General features: G+C 46.1%; 1 protein-coding gene across 3 annotated transcripts in view; it reads right to left on the bottom strand.

The window, feature by feature from the left end:
- Positions 1–24,772, bottom strand: part of csmd1a (CUB and Sushi multiple domains 1a) — a 332,617-nt gene that overhangs the window by 117,434 nt on the left and 190,411 nt on the right. For all 3 annotated transcript variants that reach the window (XM_023829137.2, XM_072709329.1, XM_072709330.1), the window contains 2 exons: positions 21,747–21,941; positions 17,808–18,015 (listed from right to left, as the gene is read on the bottom strand). In XM_023829137.2, the coding sequence (XP_023684905.2) occupies positions 17,808–18,015; positions 21,747–21,941 (403 nt within the window). The remainder of the gene's footprint in view (positions 1–17,807; positions 18,016–21,746; positions 21,942–24,772) is intronic.

The raw sequence follows: 24,772 nt of genomic DNA on the forward strand, positions 1-24,772 counted from the left end.
TCAACATGTCTGTGACCAAAAGGGGCCCCCGAGGGGCCCCCAGCACATGCATGGCAAGCGATTGGATGGCACCGCAGCCGAAATTACGCACAGTGCTTTTTCAGGACCTGTCTCTAGGAGGCGCCCCAAACCCAATGGGTCAATCCAATTACCACCTGAACACATGCATATCCAATGTCGCAAAATGCAACAAGGAACAACCCACAGCCACCCAGCGGTGATCCACACTGCCATCTCCGTGATATGAGGGTGTGCTGTTCACTTAGGGTCTACTGTTCTCTTAGGGTCTGCCCTTCACTTAGGGTGTGCTTTTTAATTAGGGTCTGCTATTCAGTTGGGGTGTGCTGTTCACTTAGGGTCTGCTGTTCGCACCACCGACACGCCGCTTCTTTTACTGTGTGTTAGTGCTCCTCCTCTTTGTGTTTATTTTCCAGAATATCTCTCGCATTTTCATACACCTCAGACCTAAAGAACAAGCTCTCTTAGTTTGACCCCCCCCCTTTTTCCTTTAAACCCTTTTCCCTCCTAATCCTGCCCAACCCCCTCATTACTAACTGGAATCTCAGTCCATGTCAGATCTCCACAGGGTCAGTCGTTCTCCCTGCTGCTGTCAAATCACCACTCCTGGCCGGTCCAAGGATTCCTTTTCTGGTGCTGGTCCATTTATCGTGTCTCCTGCAGGAATTCACCATCTCATTGCCCAATATTGTACCCCAAGGCTCTGTTCCAAGGCCGTTGCCCATTCGAACTCCATTGTACTTCCGGTGTCCCTTCAGGATGCTGAGAAGATATTTTCCTGTACCTACTTTTTTAATGGCCTCTACTTCATATAAAACCCTGACTGCCTTAGCAAACACAAAACTGTTTTTCTGCATGAAACCGGGCAACACCCTATCCAGTATTCAGACTAACAGAATTTCCTCATACAGTATCTGAGGCAACATATCACTCCTTCTGAAAGCAAGTGTTCTTTTCAAACTATGTTTTTCCCATTACAAGGGGCTGTGTGACTGGTAGATGTAACCAATGTAATAGTGTCAGGGTTCATATTGTTTAAGTAGCACTGGACTGCCTTTATATGAACACTTGGAGGGCAAATGCAGTGGTTTCCATGGCACTGCACTCAAACAATCATTCGCACAGAATGCATAATTGCAAGCTTTGGGACCTTAGAGATTTATGGAGATCCTCACAGGCAGTGCCATCACTTGACAGTGACAATTATTATCCACTGGATGGCGCTGAAGACACTACTCACTTGTATTCCCCCCCCCCCCCCCCGACACGGACACAGGTCTGTGTGGTGGGACTATGAACTCAGAGCAGGATTTGGGGCTTGAGCTGAGTTATGTGCATTTCATCAAAGTCCTAACCTCACGGCTCCTGTTCAATCAACTTCACCTCCAGAGAGTCAGAAATCAACTGTGTTTGCTGTAAGTCCACTTTATATTGACACCTGAGGATAAGATGTTAAAGGTGACATAAATATTGTGACATTTATTTTCACAGCAATAATATACCTTGGCACTCTTAATCCCCCTAGATAGACAGAAACATCAAACATGGGTGGAGATTACAACACCACTGATCCAAAGGAACTATGAGCTTTTTCAGAGCTATTACAAGCCATAAATATTTCATTCCCTACAAATAAAGGACCTACATATATATTGCATATGCAGTTATAGACTCCTTATATAACATATTTATGGCATTAAATGAACCTGTCTGATTGTCTAAGTCTAAAATGATGCCCAGTTCTTTCACAGTCATTGTAATTACTAGACCTTGTTACCACATTAGCTCGGCTGTTGGAGCCTAACCCAGACAGCATAGGGCAGAGGTACACGCTGGATGGGATGCCAGTCGAGGATGCCAGTTATAGGGTACAGACACTCTCTCTCTCTCTCTCTCTCTCTCTCTCTCTCTCTCTCTCTCTCACACACACACACACACACACAGACATGATAATACACTATAAGTAAATTAAAGATGCCAATTACCCTAACTGCATGTCTTTGTTCTGCTAGAGATAGTTCACAAAACACAGGGCTAACTGCAACACAGCCACACATACTGGAGATTCGAACCATCAACCCAAGAGGTGTAAGGCAACAAGCATGAACAGCAAGGCACCGTGCAAGCCTGTTTATAAAATGCATACCAAAAACAACATCAGAAAATGTTAATGACTTCCCTCCCGTCTGCACAGTCAGAAGCACAGGTGGCCGCATTGGCACTGCCACCTGTATGCCACCTGTATGCCACCTTTATGCCACCTGTATGCCACCTGTATGCCACCTGTATGCCACCTTTATGCCACCTGTATGCCACCTGTATGCCACCTTTATGCCACCTGTATGCCACCTGTATGCCACCTTTATGCCACCTTTATGCCACCTGTATGCCACCTGTATGCCACCTTTATGCCACCTGTATGCCACCTGTATGCCACCTTTATGCCACCTGTATGCCACCTGTATGCCACCTGTATGCCACCTTTATGCCACCTTTATGCCACCTGTATGCCACCTTTATGCCACCTGTATGCCACCTTTATGCCACCTTTATGCCACCTTTATGCCACCTGTATGCCACCTTTATGCCACCTGTATGCCACCTTTATGCCACCTGTATGCCACCTGTATGCCACCTGTATGCCACCTGTATGCCACCTTTATGCCACCTTTATGCCACCTGTATGCCACCTTTATGCCACCTTTATGCCACCTTTATGCCACCTTTATGCCACCTGTATGCCACCTTTATGCCACCTGTATGCCACCTTTATGCCACCTTTATGCCACCTTTATGCCACCTGTATGCCACCTTTATGCCACCTGTATGCCACCTGTATGCCACCTGTATGCCACCTTTATGCCACCTTTATGCCACCTGTATGCCACCTTTATGCCACCTTTATGCCACCTTTATGCCACCTTTATGCCACCTGTATGCCACCTTTATGCCACCTGTATGCCACCTGTATGCCACCTGTATGCCACCTTTATGCCACCTGTATGCCACCTTTATGCCACCTGTATGCCACCTTTATGCCACCTGTATGCCACCTTTATGCCACCTGTATGCCACCTTTATGCCACCTTTATTTCATGCTGCCCATACTCAAAATTTAGATATTTGCTTTTAGAAAAAGTTTCATAGCCAGAAAGCTCCAGGGATCCCTTAATAGAAGCAGGCTTCCAAAACGTGGGACATTGATCAATGCCGCGCGCCAACAGAACAGTGAAAAATTTCCAACAGATTTTTTTTTAAACCTTGATGGATTGCTTTCAAAATGGAGTGTACAGTCTTTTGGCTAAAATAAATATAGCAACTTAGCTCTAGATTCTAAACAAGGAAAGTTGCTTCAAATTCAGCACTGAATCGAGGGTATGGTGCCATCAAAGTCAATTTTCTGACATTCTCATGCAAAAACACACCACAGTTTCTCACAGATCACAATGTATATGCTCACAAATAAATATCCATTTTAACAGCAGATGCACGTTATTTTCTGCCGTCCACAGTTCCTGTTTCATGTATTGATTGGTTTATATTTAAATTACAGATCTTTTAATGTATCCTACATCTCTACTCACAGGACCTGCTTTCATAATGTGAATCTGTATTCTGCATTTTGGGGTTCTGATCGGCAGTAGGACCACTACAGGCCCTATCAGGCTCGGTGCTGTCAGCTTCCTGCTCCCCCCGCCAGGCTGCAATGGCCCCTTGCCGGTGCCCCCCTGCCACAGGGCTCCCTTATGCCTCCTGCTCACTATAACTTAATTTCTCTTGCTTATACAGAGAAAAAAACTCACATTACTGGTTTATTGTGGTATTATTGTTTATTGTGGTTACAATCAAACCTTAAGATTAACTACCTCCTGTAAAACGTTGCAAATGTGAGTTACTACTTTCTCATTCAAACGTGACCGTACTGCTTTTCTTTTCCACAGCGCTTGTTTGTGCAAACAATCACCTTCAGTCACAAGACGCGATTCATTTTCCTGGATAATATGTTTGACACTTTGTTGAAGTCATTCTGCTTCAGTTTTTTTTCTATTCTGTCTTCTTTTCATTCCTATAATGTGGCGATTAGCTTCATATTTGGCATTGTCACACCTGTAAATGTTATGTTATCAAACCAAACACCAGAAGTAATCAGAAGTCAGCAAATGTTCACTATTCGCTGTAGTGATTATGTCACAGGAGGTGATCCGTGGCAGGGGGGCAGCTTGGAGCACAGCGCCTCCCAATGCTGACTCACCTCCATTGTCCGATAACCACACACCATTCCAGGCATGGGTGGGAGGGTGGGTGGGAGGGACCCCCTCGTCAGCTGCCGACGTCTAAATACGTTGTCACCCCATCTCCATGCCAGGGTGACTTTTCACCTTTTGGCAGGCAGGCCACCCCTCTGTGGTCTTGGTGAATCAAATGCTTCCTGTCATGCCCCGATCGTCCGCTCCTCTCATGTGCCACGCCCCCTCGTTAACCTCATGTGGAAGGAATCCCAGTGTTTTACAGCTGTTTCTGATTGTTGTCATTAGTTCATTGTATTTAGTCCGCGTTTCCGTTTGTTTCCCCAGTCCGGTCATTGACGTTGTTTCGTTGCATGCTTTGTGCTGCCATTAAAGCCCGTGTTCCTGATCCCTGGATTCCTGCCTGTTTGTCTGCGTTCCGGGCGCGTACAGTACGAGCCATAACAGCTTCCCATGTGGACTCTGATGGTGGCGGTAGTACTCGTACCTTTTCTGGGATGAATAAATAGCTGGTGTCCCGGAGATGGACCCAGTGCATGATGGAAGTAAGGGTGCGAGCGAGCGAGCGGTGGTTCATTAAACAGACTGTGTGGATGCAGCAGCCACTTGCGTTTCGGTTGTTGGAGACATCGAAGTGCTATCCATTCACTGATGGGCAGTAAACAATACTGATTCCTCTCACCATTAAAGCACTCAAAGTTACTTTTAATCTGTTTAATTTTTTATGGGTGATGCATGTTGGTGAATTCAGAGAAGTACTTTAAGTCTTACATGACTCTGTGAATGTCCCATAAATTATACATATACAATTTTTAAAATATATAAAATTATTTAAAAATATTGTTGTTTTAGAAACTTGACCTCATCTATCTTTTGTTGAACATCCGTCAGGTGTCCCCCGCTTTTGAATAATACCTCACAAATTGTCTAAAGCGACGAAGGAGTTCTGTTCAATAGCAGACAAGGCGTCGAGATGTGACTGTCACCCTCCATCAGACATGAATATTATATGAGGGACATTACCATGTGGAATAAATGCACATTTTTAATGCATTAAAGCCGAAAGTCACATTTTTAAATATTTAAATATGTTTAAATATGCGTAAAAATGGTTTATTGTGGGTTACAGATATGCATTATGGGTCATATTTCAGTATAAGATAATCATATATTTTTGTAAGATATATTAAGTCTGTCATGTCAGCACATTAAAGCCATTTAAAGTTAAAGTTTACCTGGTCATCCTGATTCTGATAGCTCTTAGTGCATCACACACATGATATATGCTCTATAGTAAAATAACATATAGAGCTTCGGTTATCAAGCCACATTTCTGCTGCTTATGTGCTACTGATATATTGCACATAATAAGATTGTCAGCAATGAATTAACTTGCGATTAATATGAAGCCATTTAGCATGCTAATGCTGACAGTCCTTAAAATTTTATATATTTAAATATAAACTTATTGTGGTTGTTAAACCATCAGTCGCCATATGAAACTGGGGGGTGATTCAGAGCTCAGAGACTGAAAAATGTCTTTTTGAGACCGAAAACCATGTGGTAACAAGAGCTGCATCATCCTTTCGTGTCGCATCCCAGCCATTTATCCCTGTTGACTGTGTACAGAGAAATAGCCAGAGCTGGCTGCAAACAATATTTGCGTGATGGTGAACTTGTGGGTTGTGTTCTCCAATGCTCTTCGAGATGATCTCCTTCATTTGTTTGATTTTAATCCGGGCTGCCAGAGTCTCCCGATTCTATGGAATCATGGATCCCGTGTCGCAGAGATCAAAGCACAGGATCTTCACTTTGACCAGAGGGCTCGGCAATGAAATGAGCATGTTTATTGCTCACTGCATCCTGACATCCGGTTAAAGTGAGAAAAGCCATTATTTTTAAAGCACCTGGCGTGCTCAGACGTAAGGGATGAGGGGACGTCTGCGAGTGTACGAGCTGCGGGTAGGAAAATGCCAGGTAGCTGGTCGTAAGTAGAGGAGGCCTTGCCCTCCAGGGCTGATGAAGTCAGTAAAAAAAGAGGCAGTTTGGGGAGCAGGCCTGAAGTGGAGGGTCTCTGTGTTTCGGACGCCCTGACTTTGCAGCAGTTCGCAGCTCCCAAAGCCCCACGTCAGATCACCATGTTCCTCTTGAATCAATGGCGGGGCCTTTCTTACTCACCGAGGGTATCGATAATCAAATACACACTCTGAAACACCACTCCCGAGACAATAACCATAATCCTCACTCTGTCTAAAAGGAACAGCCATCGATATGAAGAAAATTGAACCTCAATCCTCAAAAGCTGTATTTTCTGCCTGCTAAATAGCTCAACAAAAGTTTATCAAATGTCAATTTGCCATTAATGCCTTAATTGCAGTTCAGGCGCTTTTTCATTTCACAACAAGATTCCTCCCATCGACGGGAGGGCCATGCTTCTCAGTTTCTCACATCTGGAAAGTTTTGCGAAGCTGGGGGGGGGGGGGGGTGCTTGAATAAGTTAGGAGGCAGAAAAAGGTACATACTCCATTCAGTGGATTTCAGACAGTGACGTTCTTTGATATTGTAAAGTATCACCTATTGCCAAAATTAAAATGCAGATCAACATCAGCTTTGTATTAGAGGAGTTATTCTCAAACCTAGCAAGGCTGTGATATCTCTCCCAGGATCATTTCTGTCCTTTCAATGTGACTTGCTTTGAACGAGGAAAGGTGCATATCTGAAAATCTAAATAATCAACAGAGCAAGACACAAAAATAATTATATATTGATGAACAATAATCAAGAAATAACCCATTTTGTGTTCTGAAAAATGGTAAATAAAGGAGCCATTGATATATCAATATCATTCCTAAGCAGTATAAATTGCACAGCGGCAGTAATTATAAAATCAGTGTTCAGGAGCGGCTCTGATGGCGGCCCAGGAGACGGTGTTCCGGGCCGGTGCTGCGAAGGACCCGTGACACCCATACAGTGCTCCGGGGGGACAGATCCAACTCCATACATGGGTTCTATGTCTGTCTGCCACCCTTGGCAACACCTCACACTTCTGGGATTTATCCTACCTTTCGCCTGGAAAAAAGCCCCCATCCCCCCATTTTCAATTCACCTTCAATTCCCTCTCTCATTTCCCATGTCCTTATAGAATGAAATATTTTTATATAAAATAGAATCTGTGTCTTTCACAAAATTGCACACATGGTAGTTGTTTAAGGGAAAATATGTATGTTGAATTTTTTATGAATTTCGACAAGGCTGGCATTTACTTAGAACACACAAAAAAATAAACTCCATGCCCAACGGTCAGTGCTACCCATGGGCAGAGGGATGATGTTAAAGACAGAGCGCACTGGAAGCAAATTGATCAGTATTTTAGTATATTTACTTTTTTGTGCGTATCTCTACAACTACAGTAAAATCCCAACCTGTGATATTTGAAGGCCATAGGTTGTTAAAAATGACTCCAAATGCTGTTTAAAGAGACATGAAGGAAATGCCCTTTGGGTGTTCCAACCAACAACACTGAGTCCTCCTATCCTAGGAGAATCATGTCCATCTGCACCACCATGCAAACACAAGCCCGCTGATGCTGTTCACCTTACAGTCTGGGGAGGCAGCATCCGGCATGCTGCATGGACACTGCATGGGAAGTGAATGAAGATGATAGATAGATAGATAGATAGATAGATAGATAGATAGATAGATAGATAGATGATAGATAGATAGATAGATAGATAGATAGATAGATGATAGATAGATAGATAGATAGATAGATAGATAGATAGATAGATAGATAGATATCCTACTGTAGCCTCTTACAGCACGAGTGACACACCACTGGGAAGAAGAGACTGAGTCAATCCTACCTCCTACTGCCTGCTTCTCGCTGCACAAACCTGGGGACCAGTGATCATGCCGGAGACCAATAACAGAGGGGAGAGTTTGGGGTCAGGACCCACTGAGACTGGAAGCCCCCCCCCACAAGCAGAGGAAGGGAGGGAGACAGAAACAGGGAGGGAAGGAGACAGAGAGAGGCGGAGCGAGGGTGAGAGACAGAAAAGGAGGGAGAGAGGGAGAGAGGCACAGGCTCTGTGAGCTTTGGAGCAGCAGTGATCCAGCAGGTCCTAAAATTTTGATTTTGTCATCCTCTTCTTCTCTTTACCTTGAGCTAATAAACCTGGGTGCTGGGATCAGAATCAGACGGGCTATGTGCAGCCATTGTTGGCTATGCCAGCCAGAGAGACAGCAAGACACAGACACAAATGCATTTCATTCAGCGCAGTATACATTCAATCTTCTCTACCCACTCTCCTTACCCGCCTTCTCTACCCGCTCTCCTTACCCAACTTCTCTACCTGCCATCCTTACCCACCTTCTCTGCCCGCCATCCTTACCCACCTTCTCTACCCGCTCTCCTTACCCGCTTTCTCTACCCACTCTCCTTACCCAACTTCTCTACCTGCCATCCTTACCCACCTTCTCTACCCACTCTCCTTACCCGCTTTCTCTACCCGCCATTCTTATCCGCCTTCTCTACCCGCCTTCTCTACCCACCATTCTTACCCGCCTTCTCTACCCGCCATTCTTACCCGCCTTCTCTACCCGCCATTCTTACCCGCCTTCTCTACCCGCTCTCCTTACCCAACTTCTCTACCCGCCATCCTTACCCGCCTTCTCTACCCACGATCCTTACCCGCCTTCTCTACCCACTCTCCTTACCCAACTTCTCTACCTGCCATCCTTACCCACCTTCTCTACCCACTCTCCTTACCCACCTTCTCTACCTGCCATCCTTACCCACCTTCTCTACCCACTCTCCTTACCCGCTTTCTCTACCCGCCATTCTTATCCGCCTTCCCTACCCGCCATCCTTACCCGCCTTCTCTACCCACCATTCTTACCCGCCTTCTCTACCCGCCATTCTTACCCGCCTTCTCTGCTCGCCATCCTTACCCACCTTCTCTACCCGCTCTCCTTACCCGCCTTCTCTGCTCGCCATCCTCACCCCCCTTCTCTACCCGCTCTCCTTACCCGTTTTCTCTACCCGCTCTCCTTACCCAACTTCTCTACCCGCCATCCTTACCCACCTTCTCTACCCACTCTCCTTACCCACCTTCTCTACCCGCTCTCCTTACCCGTTTTCTCTACCCGCCATCCTAACCCACCTTCTCTACCCGCTCTCCTTACCCGCCTTCTCTGCTCGCCATCCTCACCCCCCTTCTCTACCCGCTCTCCTTACCCGTTTTCTCTACCCACTCTCCTTACCCACCTTCTCTACCCGCTCTCCTTACCCGTTTTCTCTACCCGCTCTCCTTACCCACCTTCTCTACCAGCCATTCTTATCCACCTTCTCTACCCGCTCTCCTTACCCCCCTTCTCTACCCGCTCTCCTTGCCTGCCTTCCTTACCCACCCTCTTTACCCGCTCTCCTTACCCGCCTTCTCTACCCGCCATCCTCACCCCCCTTCTCTACCCGCTCTCCTTGCCTGCCTTCCTTACCCACCCTCTTTACCTGCTCTCCTTACCCTCCTTCCTTGCACGCCCTCTGCATCTCACACCTGAAAGCTAACCATCTGCCAATCTGCACACTGGCCCCTCAGAGCCACTAAGCACACCTGTGTCTGGAAATTCAAATGGGTATGACTGGCATGCCCCCCCCCCCACAGCCCAGATGTCACAGATGTGCCCTTGTGTTTATGTACCGCGCCACAAAAGGATGATAAAACCAGCCGCTTGGATCTACATCAGAGACCTGCACAGAGCCTAGCATCCAGTCTTCCACCCTCTCGACACTGCGGTGGCAAAACAGCTCTACAGCAACATTTACGCACATTCCCCTACACCCCCCGCACCCCCCCCCCCTGCATTACAGCCTGAAAAGGGCCATAGAGATTCGACCAATCACAAGCTGGGAGCACATGCAAACAGAGGATAGCTAGCTTAGCATTTCATCAAACAAATATAGATATCTATCCAAACATTTTATATGTCTCTCAAGCACTGTAAGGTTTGAGAAAACACAGTGTGAACACTGGAATGGTTCTGTCTGTTAATGAAGATCTCCATCAGAGGTGAAACAAGGGTGGCCTGAGCCACACCCCCCTCCCCCCCCCCCCCGCTATTCTGACCCTGTATTGCATCATTGCAATATTTAAGGTGAAATCCTCAAATTGTCATCCAAATGCTTAAATATAAGTAATCAGCTAGCAAGTCAAACAAACATCCATCCATCCATCCATGCATATTCTAGCCTAGTTAATCCTGGTCAAGGTCATGTTGGGCTATCCTGGGCAGCAGGGGATGCCTGTCCATCCCAGGAGCAACACAGTGTACAATGTAACACCCCCCCACCCCGCATCCCACCCGGCCACAGGGGCAGTGGTTGCCTACCAGTTAGAGAAGAGTACTTGGTTGATTTGAATCGCTGACCAGCAAAGGCACCGCTAAGGTACTGTACCACCCCTAAGCACTGCTCCCTGGGTGCTGAACTAGCTGCCCCCTGCTGTGTCACATGTGGGCTAAAAGTTGTTGTGCTGTGGTGTTTCTACAATGGCAACTAATCACTTTCACTTCGCTAAACCCCGACCCAGCTACACATGTAAGCAATAAGCCGGGGCGGAAGCAGCAGCCACTGCATGCTAAGAGCCCCCTGTGAGAGGGCAGGGATGCATTTCAAAGCGCTCATGCATAAAATTAGTGCTCAAACTTTGTCAGATATCATCTTGTCCCTCGTGCTGAAAACAAAGAATAAGCTGCCCTTACAGCAGGGCTAATGTGCTATTTCTGCCTTTGATAAGAAAAAGCCCGGCGTTGCTGAACGAGCGGCTCACCCAGGAAGTCTGTGCCGGTGCCTATCATCCGAGACGCCTGCTCCGGTCCAGAGATGCCATTAATCATTCATACGCTGTCACTGTGATAATATCACATCAGAGCATATGACATCCATTGTAATCAGCTTGTGATTGTGTTTTAATGCTGCCCCTGTGTGTCCCGGCTGTGATATTTCACATCATTAAACGCATTTGATTGCACGCTGCTCAGGTCGCGGCCTGCCTCACCCCCTGATCCCACATCATACCGGCACCGATCCAATAAGTACTTATAGAAAACCTTTGGATGAAAAGACGACTTGGTGGCTTTAGTACTTAAAGAATAGAAAGAACAAAAATATGAGTGTTTTGTAGCTCTACAAATCCTGCTCTGACTTTTGGCTTGGGAAGATCATATAAAAATCCATCCGGTCCCCTGATGCTGGATATGCGGCTGGAAAATGGATGGATGAAGCACATTTTGTGTGAGAATATGCTGCTGTTGTTTGATAAAGTGAAGTAACTGCAGTCAATCAGCCAGCTCTAATCGGTGAATCGGTGAGGCACCCATGGCTTCGGGCACTGGTGAGACCCGCAGGGGGACGCGGACCCCACTGCTCACCATCACCCACACCAGAAGTGCCCTCCTTTATGGTTCTTCTAACGTATCCACAATAGCCTGCCTACGGCTGACTTATCCAGCACTTATCACCCCTGGACTTGGACAAAACTAGTCTGCCCTCGTACACCCAACACTATAGGTGTTTCTCCATACTAAGAACACAAAGATCATAGCTGTGGTCTTGGCAACTTGCCTCCCAAGAACGAACTTGAACACAATGAATCATGGGATTGGTCTCGTTTAGTGAGGATGCAACTGATGTATCTTTGATATTGGGAGAGAGGTAAGAATGACATATGGGGATTTTTTACCGTCCTCTGTGATTCTGTTCTTAGTATTGGAACTGGTCTTTGGCAATGGAAGATGATGTACTCAAGAACACAAGTATAGTCAAGAACACATATTTGAGAAACACCCCATGAAAACCAAAATTAAGACCATAGACCCAATGCCCCACATCCTGGCTCTTGGCTGGCTTGCCCCTGAATGAGCAGCTATTCATGTGGGGTTACACATCACCCCACACATTGATAGGGCTGCCCTGCTGACCTCAAACCCTACCCCTCCTTCCCCCACCCCCCAGCTTTCCCTTTGATGTCATTCCAGTTTATCCATCCAGGTCCCGCTGGTTTCTCCCCCAAACGAAAGGGAGTGGGGGCTTTCACATTCACCCCTCCCTGTCTACACTCTCTTGCAAGTTAAACTCAATTATTGCCCTGTCCTGTGCATATTTGTACAAAGCAGATGAAGTGTTGATTGCTGATAATCCCAGAACGTGGCAGAACACGGTCACCTGTGAATACGAGCTCATTTTTACAGATGAATTTATTTGTTTTCACAGGAGAGGAGTGACCCAGTGTCAGCATCAATTTAGAGGACTGCAGGCACGCAGGATGCAGGAAGGAAGACACATAACCACATGGATATCACTCTGGAAATTGAAAGTGTCGTTGAGATGCTTAATGTCATGGGAAAATTCAATTCTATGGCCAGGAAACAGCTTGACAATACTTAAGAACATCCCAGAGTGCATCTGAACTCAATTAAAAAAAGATATAACCTCACAGAGATGACAGCTGGAGTTGGGATCTCTGAAAATCCATAATGATTTATAGTTCATATAAATTAAATATTCCACACTGTAGATTTTTGTGAATGACGTCTTTCATTTCTTTAATGCTGTACTTCCATGATTCCTTTGTTTCATTTTGTTTCATTCTTTTTCATTCATTTCATAGCATCATCTAGTCTCCTTTGCAGATGGCCAAGTGTAGCTAAGAGTTTGCAGTGAGACTTTCACACGGTAAATCAGACTGCTCGAAAATAAACATTTAATTATGGGTAACAGCAGTTCACATGATCCATAAAAATACCTTGAAAATATAAATAACACAGATGTACAGCACTGGAATGTGGCGTTCCCTACCACAAGCAAATGGGTGCAACTCTGCAACCACAGTGCGGTGGAGAGTAAATCTCAGATACAGATGACTGCTGTTAAGCTGGTCAGAAGCTAAGTAATACCCCCCCCCCCCCCCAGAACTGATACAGGCTGGATCACTGGATTGGTGCTTAAGCTCACTTAGGATGAATCTATAAATCAAAGGGATGGCTTTAGTCAGGTTGTTGCTCACAAAGCCCTCTCTCTATCTCATCCATCGTGCAAACATCATAAATAAAGAAATTAATGTGACCCAGTCCATTTTTCCCTGTCACTTTATATCATCATTTTTCATCTTTGTATGTATGGCTTCATGCTGTCATCTGAGTGTGTTACGTCCATGAACGTAAATGTCATGAACATTTTGTCTGTATTTAAGATGGTATCACTTTACATCCTCAGTGATGTCTTGAAAGCCTTGTAATAAGGCAAATCACTCAAAGGCAGATAGGCACAGATACACGGAGATACACATAGATACATGGAGCTACAATGAGACACACAGAGAACCCCTCCAACAAATACGTACACGCAGAACATTTGGACTGAAGTAAAGGCAGCATATGGTCATGATTCTAAGCAGCTACAGGTCTGTCTAATGTGGCAGTGAGATGATGGACACACACACACGTACTCACACACACACACATACTCATACACACGCACACACATACAGACACACTCTCACACACACACAAACACACGTACTTACACACACACATACTCACACACGTGCTCACACACACACACACATACTCATACACGCACACACGTACTCACACACGCACTCACACACATGCACACGTACTCACACGCACACATACACACACACACACACGCACTCACACACACACGCACACGTACTCACACACGCACACACACTCACACACAAGTACTCACACACAAGTACTCACACACACATACTCACACACACACACTCACAAACACACTAAAACACTCTCACACGTGCACTTACACACACACACACACACACACACTGAAATTCACAGATTTCCATACTCCCAAACACTGGACAGGATGCAGTCGTAGTTTGTAGACCTTGAGTACAGCATATTCAGGTAACTTTTTTGCTCTAGAGATGATAACAGTGTTATAGTGATATCTCAGATTCAAATGATAATCTCTAATTGAGAGTTAAACACTGATAAGAAACCATATCTAAATAAGGTGTGTGAAACAGTCTGGCATAAACAATCGTAGCTTATTGGCTCCATTGGTAATCTAATTTATTGCCTTCTTCTCTATGAACAAACCTCCCCAGTTCTGAGCTGTGATGTTCAGAAACACAGAAAAGGGCAATCTGTCAACAGTTTGATAAATTGGTTATTAAACTGATTCCAGCCAAACATTTGTGACGGCCAAAGCAACTCTAGCGGTGAAGCAGAACAGCAATGAGTGGCCAAAGCGAGACATTTGAGGTTTGTGACCATGTTCATCAGAATGAAGGTCACTCTGGCGCCTTCATTTACATTAAATAGGTTAGACAGATTACCTTACTTTGTTAAATTACCAGAATAATATATTTTATGGCAATTCACAAACTGCTGATTTCTGCCTAATTTCACAAAATCCATCATTACAACCTGATTATTTTTTCATCTATCCACCACTCCATCCATCAATCCATCTGCATCTCCCAGACAGAGCTCCCAGGTGCGATTCGAACCGCAAAAGCTGGAGTTCATGGCAACTGCAGATCCGAATTATTTGTTAATTTGCTGCTGCTGTTCTTTTAGCAATTTAAGGGTTTAAAAATATAAATAATCACAGCAGGCAGACTTGCTTATGTACTATATTTAAATGTGCACACACACACAGATAGATACACACACATGCAGACAGATACACACACAGATAGATACACACACACAGATAGATACACACACACAGATAGATACACAAACACACAGATAGATACACACACACACAGATAGATACACACACACACAGATAGATACACACACACAGACACAGACACACACAGATAGATACACACACACAGATAAATACACACACACAGAGACACACACACACACAGATAGATACACACACACAGACACACACACACAGACGGATACACACACAGAGACATACACACACAGATAGATACACACACACAGACACACACACAGAGACACACACACACAGATAGATACACACACACAGAGACACACACACACAGATAGATACACACACACAGAGACACACACACACACAGATAGATACACACACACAGAGACACACACACACACAGATAGATACACACACACACAGAAAGATACACACACAGACGGATACACACACACACAGATAGATACACACAGACACACACACACACAGATAGATACACACACACACAGATAGATACACACACACACAGAGACACACACACACAGATAGATACACACACACACAGATAGATACACACACACCGAGACACACACACACACAGATAGATACACACACACAGAGACACACACACACACACAGATAGATACACACACACAGCTGAACCACGTAAATCATGTCCCTAAACACTCGGTGAGTCCCTTGTGACAGGCGGTGCTCATTCTACGGAGCCCATTAAACATGCATCATGAAACCACAGATCTGTGATCGAAAGCACTGGGGAGACCCAGACATGGTGCTGTTTGCACACGGGCTTAATGACCCGCCTCAGCGCTTGATAACATGCAGCTTATTGATTAGCCCCCTCCCCCCGCCTGCGTCAAACCTCCTAATGAGGGATGGGGGGATAAAGAGTGCGACTTGGCGATACCGCTAATGCACGACTGGAGGCATCCCTGCCAGGGGCTCCGCCATGGCCGCCTGCAGGTCCCGTCCACCATGGCAGCGTGCAGGTCCCGTCCCAGGCCACCATGGTGGCCTGCAGGTCCCGTCCACCATGGCGGCGTGCAGGTCCCGTCCGGCCAGGCCACAGAGCAGCCATCCTCCCAAATCCAATGATTCCTGACATCTGCATCCTCATGGAATTTAAGGCTTTTGTGGCTCACATGCAGGGCTGCTGCCCCAGGGGGGTGTCCATATGTCACCACTCCCCGATATAAACACATGCAAACAAACAGTGTCTTTGCCCATTTAGGAGGCTGCAGGGATGCAGCTTTGGATACTCAGTGAATTAGGGACAGACCTGAAGCACGTTGTCACAATTCCCCGAAGTGGTTCTCCATGGGTAAAGATCGTTTTCTGAAAGGATTTAGTACAGGACGTGAAATAAAACCAGGAACTGATGTTACAGGAACCAGAGACTCTGAGTCTGTGATGTACTTTTTGGATTTTGGAGTAATCATACTGAAAGTCTAAATAACAATACTCTTTCAGTATCCTTCAAATATGCCGACCGCCGTGTGTGACAGTGCAGCATGTGGATGAAAACTGGCATTCAGGCTGTCTAATCCACTGTGTCAGGCAGCGCTGGCATTTTATTACACAGAAATCACCATCAAAATACTAAAAATATATAGTTTAAGATTGAGACTCAACATGGATTGAATAGAGAGATTTATCGAGCTCAGCGATGAAACAGCCATAAAAACTACAGAACCAACAAAGAGAATTTTATGGCCCAAAAAATCAACAGGCAATCCATATAACTGTGGTACCAGCGTTAGTGCTACTAGTACCCCGATATTAGCAATATGGGTATTCCTAGTATTAATGGAATGAGTATTCCCAGTATCAGTACTCCCAGTGACAGTGTTAGCGGTATGGGTATTCCCAGTGTCAGTGTCAGTAGTATTGGTTTTCCTAGTGTCAGTGTTAGTGGTATGGGTATTCACAGTGTCAGTGTTACAGTATGCATATCTCCAGTGTCAGTGTTAGCGGTATGCGTATCCCCAGTGTCAGTGTTAATGGTATGGGTATCCACAGTGTCAGTGTTAGCGATATGGGTATTCACAGTGTCAGTGTTAGCGGTATGCGTATCCCCAGTGTCAGTGTTAATGGTATGGGTATCCACAGTGTCAGTGTTAGCGGTATTGGTATTCCCAGTGTCAGTGTTAGCGGTATGGGTATTCCCAGTGTCAGTGTTAGCGGTATGGGTATTCACAGTGTCAGTGTTAGCGGTATAGGTATGCCCAGTGTCAGTGTTAGCGGTATGGGTATTTGCAGTGTCAGTGTTAGCGATATGGGTATTCACAGTGTCAGTGTTAGCGGTATGCGTATACCCAGTGTCAGTGTTAATGGTATGGGTATTCACAGTGTCAGTGTTAGCGATATGGGTATTCACAGTGTCAGTGTTAGCGGTATGGGTATTCACAGTGTCAGTGTTAATGGTATGGGTATTCACAGTGTCAGTGTTAGCGATATGGGTATTTGCAGTGTCAGTGTTAGCGGTATGGGTATTCACAGTGTCAGTGTTAGCGGTATAGGTATGCCCAGTGTCAGTGTTAGCGGTATGGGTATTTGCAGTGTCAGTGTTAGCGATATGGGTATTTGCAGTGTCAGTGTTAGCGATATGGGTATTCACAGTGTCAGTGTTAGCGGTATGGGTATTTGCAGTGTCAGTGTTAGCGATATGGGTATTTGCAGTGTCAGTGTTAGCGATATGGGTATTTGCAGTGTCAGTGTTAGCAATATGGGTAATCACAGTGACAGTGTGAGCTGTATTCACAGCTGAGGTTGTAACTCACCATATAGATGGAGCCTCTGTTCCACTGATCTCCAGGAAGTCATAGCGGTCCTCCAGCTGGAAGTCAGTGAACACCAGTGCGATGGTGTCTCCCGGTTCGGCCAGGATGCTCCACGTGCAGTCAGCGTTGTTCTCATACTCTGATGGGAAGTGGGGGCTGCTGATGGTGCCTGTGGTTCCCCTGAGGGTTCCCCCACACGCCCCCTCCGCTGTACACCAAGGAGAAAGCAGAAAGTGGGGGAGATGCACCCACCAGGAGTGCTACAGGCCATGTAGCCAGAGAAGCAGGACTGCACAGAATCAGAGGCTCAGGGTAGAGGGTGATACGCGGCTTTAGAAACACTGTTTGCTTCCATCCTGCCTTAACACAGGATTAATCACTAGACATTGCATCAAGAATCGTGTGCATGTTCACATGTCAAGAAAAGGATGACGATCATAAAAATGAAGGAGAGAGGGAACAGGGTACATGCCGTGTGACTCCAGCGCTGCCACTTCTAACCACTCACACACGGTGACTGCCCCCCACACCACAGGCATACATACACTTCAGACCAGGCTGATGCAATTCAAATCAGGGCTGATGTCAAGGCTGAGATTACCATGAAACCAGCATGGCAGCGAGGTAATGGGATTTTCTGCTAGGTTTCACACTCATGATCAGGCGTATACACACAGGATTGTAATTATATCTTTGTGGGGACTCTCCATTTATTTCTATGGGGAAAACTCTAAAACCAACATGACGACCTTAACCCCTACCCAGCCCTAACGTTAGCCATCAGTAACCAGACTTTTGGCATTTTTAGTTTTTAGATTGCATTCACAGATCTTTCTGGGGACCTGAATAACAAGTTTTTATTACAATGTGGGGAACATTTGGTCCCCATAATGTAATAAGAACATAAGCCACACACACACACACACACATACACAATGTTATGGGATATGGGATCTTTGGCGTGGCAGGGTCGAAACGTTCGAGCTGAAGTGTCCAGAGGTTATTCTGTGATCTTCTCATTTAACCAGTTTGTTAGAAATCGTTAAAAAATTGCTGCTCAAATCTGACATGTCAGGCATGAATTTCAAATGATAGGTTCATTTTACACTCAAGTTAATTCCAGCAGAAGAGGGGCTTTAAATCAGCCTCTGAGTGTGATTTAAAACAAAGTGTTAATGGTTCTTCATGTGCCATTGTATAATGTAAAGGCATTTATTTTCTTGTCACAAATGTAATGGAGACAATTTTTATGGTTCGCACCAACATAATTGATAGTTGGGGGTGGGGGTAACCCTTAAGAGCTTGTGTACTTCCTGCAGGCTTGACATGCAAAAGACTGAGATCACAGTGAATTACAGGTTTAATTAGGACCATCGAGGAAAATAAACATCTGGCAGAGCTTCACTTGTTTGACTCTTACAGTTTCATACCATAAATAGCAACTTGTTTAGCATCTTTAGAGTCTTTGTCAGGAAGCAATGTGACTCCATCTAAGTCCAACAGCATTTCTGTCACAGCCTATCTGAAATGGCGATGATGTGATCTGGGTGGTCCACCAAGCAGCTACCTGTCCAGAGCCCCCACTGCACCCCCCATGGTGCCCAGCTCCAAGCCAACCACGGAGGTACGAAATGCAGTGCAGAGGAATCAAAGGCACTGAGAGAACGTAAAAGACGAGCTGTGCATTAATCCTGACAGTTTTCCATTATCTGGGAGCTGAGTGTGCAGGCTTCCGGAAACCATTCAGCCCCACAGAATCAGAATGATGGCATTGGCTTTTCCTCGAGCTCAGAACGTTAAAAATCCCTCCTAGCTGGTGTTCAGGCACCCTGGCCCTCGGATTAGCCAGTCAAACAGCAAACATCAGGACTGGCCAAGTCCCACGCCCCAGTCAGCTGCTCAAGTGGCCAATCAAAGTGTCAGGCTGACTTATAGGGTATAGCAGGCTTGACCCAAACGTAGTGCACACATGACACAAAATGCCCCCAACGAAATCGATGGCATTGCGCCTTTTCCCTCTATTATCTCAAAATGACAACCTGCCATTTTCCTCCATGCAGAGTCGCTGCTCTTACCCGTTGTATGTTATTTATTTTCTCCTTTGCCTGCTTGTTTACCTGCTTGTTTACTAGCTTGTTTACCCTATTGTTAACCTGGTTGTCATCGCTACACCAACCCCGTATCTCACCTCTCATTCCTGCATAAGGTACGGAAAAAACAACAGGCGTTGTGACAGATGGAGATTGTCTCCATTCTCCAGCACACACCTTCGCTCCCATAACACGTGGCACATCAGCCCCGGAGGAAATTTCCAGATGAATCGATTTAGCAGCGTCTTCGGTTAGAAAGCTTCTTATTAGAGCCCCCAAGAGTCCTTTTGTTGGTTGAGCAGTGATAGCTCTCAGCATTATAACATATATAATTACAAAACACATCAACCATGTATCTCATTTATACAATAAATTAAAACCCGATTAAATTCTCTTCACTGAAAGCAAAAACTTCTATTAACTATGTGGCGAAGTGATTAAAAAATATTGTGTAGCAGCCTTTTCTAGAAAGCATAACAGTAAACGGGCCGCAGAAGCATTTCTGTTCTAATGTCTGTTTCATTTAAACTCTTTCTACATTGTATTACCAACAATCTTTACATCTGAGGGATTAAAGAGGGGGGAGCTGCAATCTGTTTTTCTCCAGCAAATTATTACTAAGAGAAACCAACAGCTCCATTCAGAAGAGGAGATCACGACAGAGAGCAGGGAACCATGCTTGGTCGATCTAGGGCTCTCCTCCCGTTTACTGAGTCTAGAGAGAAAACCCACTGCAGAAACAGGACTGCCGTGATCCTGCATGACACAACTCACCCTGCTCACAGGTTCTGCTGAAGGTATAGCAGTGTCAGAATGGCCAACAACCAGTTTAGGAACAGTTCTTATCTCCCTGCAAAAACACCCATAATACTTGGAGTTTCATAAATGCACAGTACGCTTTGCTGGACAGGGCAATACTATACTTTATTCAACCATATTTTCTATTCAAACCATTTGTTCCATGTCATTTTCATATAGTCCTACTTCTACAGTTCTAAGTTATTATATGCACACTTGTTCAATGTTTTGTGAGTGCCTTTGCTGTCTCACTCTGTACACCTAACTGGCATAAATGTACTCATGTACAAAATGTTAAGAAAGGATCTCGTTAAAGAATCCAGCAACATCTGTCTTTATTCCTGTCTCATATTAAGGGTCCTGACACGCGTGTGGAAGTGTAGACACTCAAAGGGCTTTGAAAGCTGTGGATGGTTCTGAGGTCACAGTAAAACGCAGAATGACTCACGCCGCCGCTCAATGTGAAGCATTGGCCATATTTAGTGCTCCTGTCATCGGTTATAAAAGTTACTTTAGAGACTTATGAAACCCCAATGACCTCCATGATGTAATTCTCTGGAAAACAAATAAAAATTAAATAAATAATCGACTGCTCCCAGGCCGCGTGACTGTCATCCAGGACGACTCTGTTACCGCCTCCCAAACTAAGAGAGGCCAGGATGCACTGGGTATAAGAATTCACTGGGTATAAGAATTCACTGGGTATAAGAATTCACTGGGTATAAGAATTCACTGGGTATAAGGATTCACTGGGTATAAGAATTCACCCAGGATCCCCCACAAAAGAAGCCGGGGGTTCACCTGCACGGGGGTGGAAGCCATTTGTCTGCACCATTGAAAAGCCTGATACATTCACTGCTCCCAGTGGCTGCGATTATTTCACATGAATTACGTAATGTGAAATAAGCACTGTAAAAGCACTTAACAGCCAATCAGAGAGCTCTTTCCACTGCCAAGCCTCACGGGGTATCAGTATAACCTTATGGCATCTGACATCAACAATGGATAAACGTTTCTCACATAGGATCAGGAAACACACGGCACTCCTTACCTCTGCAGAACGGAGCTGGGAAATCCCAGGATGCACCACTGCCCGGGCTGACGATGCACGTGAGCAGGGCGTGGCCCTCCAGCACATAACCAGGCACACAGCTGTAGCGCATCTTGTCGCCGATGTTATAGCGTGACCCATGGATGATTCCCTTTGGGATCAGACCCGGGTTCCCACACGTGTGACTGGGCAGAACTGTGGAAGAGAGTAAGAGAGAACCGGTCTGTAAATCCTCCACCATGTCTGCCATCTGCGATGACCTTTCACCCTGGCCAAAGCCTGTTAGCGAGAGAGTCGGCCTGAACTTTGCAGATAGTTCGCTCCTCCTGGCATTTTCGTTCAGGTAGATTCACAGCAAAATGGCCCACTACTGGGAAACCTCACCAAAAATAACCCAGCAGCCTTGTTTACTCACAGATTTGCATAAATGTGGGTGGATCAACAGGCCAGCAGGCTGCCACCTTCTCTTGGAGCTGGCCGCCTTGTTTTTATTAAGCCACACACAGGTTAGACAAAGTAGCTGCCAAAATGTAAAAATACCTCTTAGTTCAGAACTCAGCTGCCTAATTAATATCCAAATACTTATCAAAAAGAGCTGATGAAGTTCCCATTCTCCCGGGGTGAATTAACGGGGAAGTAAACCCGATTCCTCTAAACCAGGAAGTTAAGCTCACGTGAAACCAACGCCGCTTGGAGCTCCACCCACCATGTGAGGAGTGTCACTCCAGGCTGATGGTGCTACAACGCACCTTCGGAGGCCCTATACTGGTCATTGCCGCCGTGTCCCCCACTGCCCCCCCACATCTGGTCATCATGGTGTCCCCCCCCACCCCCTACCACATATGGTCATCGTTGAGTTCCCCCCCACCCCCTCCCACATATGGTCATCGTCGAGTTCCCCCCCACCCCCTCCCACATCTGGTCATCGTCGAGTTCCCCCCCATCCCCTCCCACATCTGGTCATTGCGATGTCCCCCCCATCCCCTCCCACATCTGGTCATCGCAGTGTCCCACCCCCTCCCACATCTGGTCATCGCAGTGTCCCACCCCCTCCCACATCTGGTCATTGCGATGCCCCCCCCTACCCCCTCCAAATCTGGTCACTGCTGTGACCTCCTACACTGTCCCCCCACCCACATTAAACTGGGAAATTTGCTGACAAAAGCAACTGAATTTGACCTGAAGGTGAGGACTGCTACAGGTAGGGAGGGGGCAGAGGTACAAAAATACTGCTGACAAGTGGGTGTGGAAGCCGGGGGGGGGGGGGGGGCTATATGCTGAGGCAAAGGGTCCCACTCAGTGCAGCTTGGGGTGAAACTTGAATGGGAAGGACAACCCGCAAAGGGTTATTGAATGATGGCAAGATCCAACTGCGAGCATGTGCTCTACTCTGGAACAGGGCAGGGTATCACTCCCGCGGTGGGAAATGCACATAATCGACCACAGAGAGAATCATTCTGGGGGGAATTCAAGGTCGGCCACTAAAGACGGAGCATGCGAGGGTGCCTATGTACTCAGCGGGGCTGGGGAGATCTTGGAGGTAGAGGACACAGCTAGACAACAAGGTATAATCATTAGAGTAATCACCTGACATCAAAGACAGGTGATTTCTTAAAAGTGCAACAGTCTCTTGAACAGCATGTTTAATTAATTTATGCAAATATTACCTCTAATTAAGACCACAGAGCCATTGAGTATGTCCTGTCCCGTTGGGACGCCCCTACAGACACCCTCTGCACGGTGTCATTTAGAAGTCTGCAATGCAGATGAAATGTGAGCAATAATGAATAAGTAAGTGTAATTAATTAGTGTAATTTGCACCACAGCGAAACCCGTGATGGTAGAGTCACCTGATGGTCTCAACTAGATGCGAAACCGCAGCATCTGACTCATGGACTCCCTGCTAAGGTCTTAAATGGACTCAGGGAGCTGGTGCCGGGAGAGGACATCCACACTCATTCAATAACCTCTGCAGTCCCCCTGAGGCACCAGCAGATACCAGAAGAGGTAGGAGGGCCAGGCCGGGGCTACGGATCACACCCAAGACAGCCTTCCCTGATAGCTGCAGCAGTAACCACCTGAGACTCTCGGTTTGCTTCATCTTCAGTGCACTGCATTAATAAACAGCTGTATTTTATGTGAAAACATTAATTGCAACACACCTGTTCCACTCGACAATATTTTACTTCTGTAAAACACGAGTCTCCCTGTTCCTTTCAGGTAGGCCGGTTTCACCTGAGGCATGCACAAAACATGCTGCGAGAAATGCGGCTCCCTCTTCCTGTAACGCCGGCCCCGTAATGCGACAGCCATGAGCACTCATTACAATCTGTCAGTCTGCCTGTGACAGATCAACACTCCGAGCTGCTTGTGATGCCTGCTGCCGTGCGGCTGATGTCCCCCACCTTGCCCAGCATTCACCCAACACAACCCGTGGTGCATTTTGGAGCTGTGGGAAGTGTGCACAAGCATACGGTTTGGAGATAAACTCCACTCTTGGGAATTCGGCAGATCCCTCTTGCATAGATCTCCCATCCCAGTGTCTGCGGAGTGACCGGAGGCCTGACTGCATGCTCTCATCGTATCCCAGCACACGTCTCTCCTTCTGCTGCTGAGGATAAAAGCTGTTTTGATGGGAAACCCAGATGGATGGAGAGGCAGGTAAGAATGCCAGGACACTCACATTAAATTACAGTTTACAGAGTAAACATGCAGTGAACAGCACCCCCAGTCCACCTTAACTGGAGAGATGGTGCGCATCCTGCCAAGTGCTTTCAGATGGTGTCCACAACAAGCCCATAAACACGGGGCTGCTAGTCCAAACTTTGCAAACGAGGAGAAGGCAGAATAAAAAAGGTGTAGACACACCTGGCAACTCTTGTAATGCTATTGCTGAGCTGCCGCTTTCGGCCTGAGAGGATAAATAAAAATGACAGATGTGTGGTGCTTAGAAACAGGAGAACGTGGATCGCAGAAGCATCCAGTTCCCATAAAATGGGGGAACCTGGCCAGGACCCACGGCAGTG

Source organism: Paramormyrops kingsleyae, chromosome 3 (genome assembly GCF_048594095.1).
Source record: "Paramormyrops kingsleyae isolate MSU_618 chromosome 3, PKINGS_0.4, whole genome shotgun sequence".
Lineage (NCBI taxonomy): Eukaryota > Metazoa > Chordata > Actinopteri > Osteoglossiformes > Mormyridae > Paramormyrops > Paramormyrops kingsleyae.